Genomic DNA, 1,712 nt, shown 5'->3' with positions numbered 1-1,712 from the left:
GCCTCAACATATGTTAGTGCCACACTAGAAGGTGTTGTGGCAATATAGAGTGACTATTGGGGACGGGAACAGAAAACACCTTGCTGCCTTGCCGCAAGTGGACGCTACCACAGAGTGGTGGGATATGGGCAAGGTGGAGTTTCCCATGGCTGATGTGGGATCCGCGCACTCCATGGTGAGTAGGTCCATGGATGCTGCCCTTGTTGTGGACGTGGCTGGCCTTGCTGTAGCTGCTGATTGTCGCCTCTGCGACCGCTGCTGCAGTAATTGTTGTTATTCCCTCCTCGATCTCGTCCATGGAAATTGTTCCTTTTCCCACAGTTGTTATTTTTTCTTGTATTTTTATTATTATTATCCTGCTATCCATAAGAAACAGAATTATCAGTAGAAGAAGTCACAAGCAAAGATGAGGTCGAACCTGAGTCACGTTGGGCACGTTGTTGCATGTTTTTCTCCTCCAAACAAAGCATTGAACGAGCCTTGGAAAATGAAGGAAGAGGGTCACGTTGTTGAATAACAGTGACAAAGTCGTTGTAGGCTTCGGTGAGTCCAGCAATAAGTTTCACTACCAATTTTTTATCCGAGATGTTTGCCCCTACGTTCTCCAATTGATCCACCAATACCTTCAATCGGTTACAGTAGGCTGATACATTAGGGAAGTCACTAAGATGAGTATTAGTGAATTCAGTATCGAGAAATATGGCACGGGAATTTTGATTGTCTTGGAATATGTCCATCAAGCGATTCCAAGCATCTTTGGCCTTATCATCCAGTTCAATGATGGAGTTTAGGAGATCTAAAGATATTGTGCTATAAATCCATTGAATAACTATAGCATCTAGCCTATTTGGAAGAGCCTTTGCGGTTGCTTTTTCAGCATCAGTGGAGGAGGAGACTGTCGGCGTCTCCGTAGACTCCGGTGATGGAACGATGTGTTCATACACCAGATGAGCATGACAATGCAACTTGAATAGGGTAGACCAATTTATGTATTTGTCGTTTTCCATGTCAAGCACAATAGGGATGGATGTTTTGATGTTGGTGATGGTGGTAGCGGGGTAAATTTTGGAGTCTGCCATTGAAAGGGAGAAAAGAAGGAAAGAAAGAGGACGGTGATGATGGTGGCTAGAGTGGCGGAGTTTGGAGGTGTTTCCCTATGAGACTAATACCATGAAAGAATTGAATCCCGTGATTATTTTCATTCCATTGATTAGCTAATATACAAGAATAGCCTACATAACGTCAGGCTACGAACATGGGATTACAACAATAATTTAGCTATAATTAGGAGATTGCTACAAAGCTAACAAATATAATAGATTATAGTCAAAGATGATATACTTATGATACATATATTCTAACAATATTTTATTACTATGAAAATGTTATAACTTAATATAATTACATCTATAAAATGTTGGAAATATACACATTTAAATTTAAATTAAATAATGATTGATATAACATGTCAAATTCAATTTATAAACGTTGATAAATGAAAATGACATAAAAATATAGCTACAATGTATATATCTATATAATGTTCGAAATATACAAAATTTATTTATAAGTGTATATTGATAATTAATTTTATCATAAATTTTTAGTCTATATAAGATAGTATATATATACATATATATTTAATATTAACACAATTATTATTGGGTGGAGGCATATTTTCTAAAGGTGGGACCAAGAAATATTATAATTTA

The 1,712-nt window shown here is 37.2% G+C and overlaps 1 protein-coding gene across 1 annotated transcript; it reads right to left on the bottom strand.

Moving 5' to 3' along the window:
- Positions 1-359: 359 nt before the first annotated feature.
- Positions 360-1,079, bottom strand: LOC133806340 (uncharacterized). The gene has a single exon (XM_062244455.1). The coding sequence runs from the start codon at positions 1,077-1,079 to the stop codon at positions 360-362; it is 720 nt and encodes a 239-aa protein (XP_062100439.1).
- Positions 1,080-1,712: the final 633 nt, after the last annotated feature.

The sequence above is a fragment of the Humulus lupulus genome, chromosome X, assembly GCF_963169125.1.
Source record: "Humulus lupulus chromosome X, drHumLupu1.1, whole genome shotgun sequence".
In the NCBI taxonomy this organism is placed as follows: domain Eukaryota; kingdom Viridiplantae; phylum Streptophyta; class Magnoliopsida; order Rosales; family Cannabaceae; genus Humulus; species Humulus lupulus.
The sequence above is the reverse complement of the archived record's forward strand: the minus strand, read 5'-3'. Positions and strand labels throughout refer to the sequence as shown.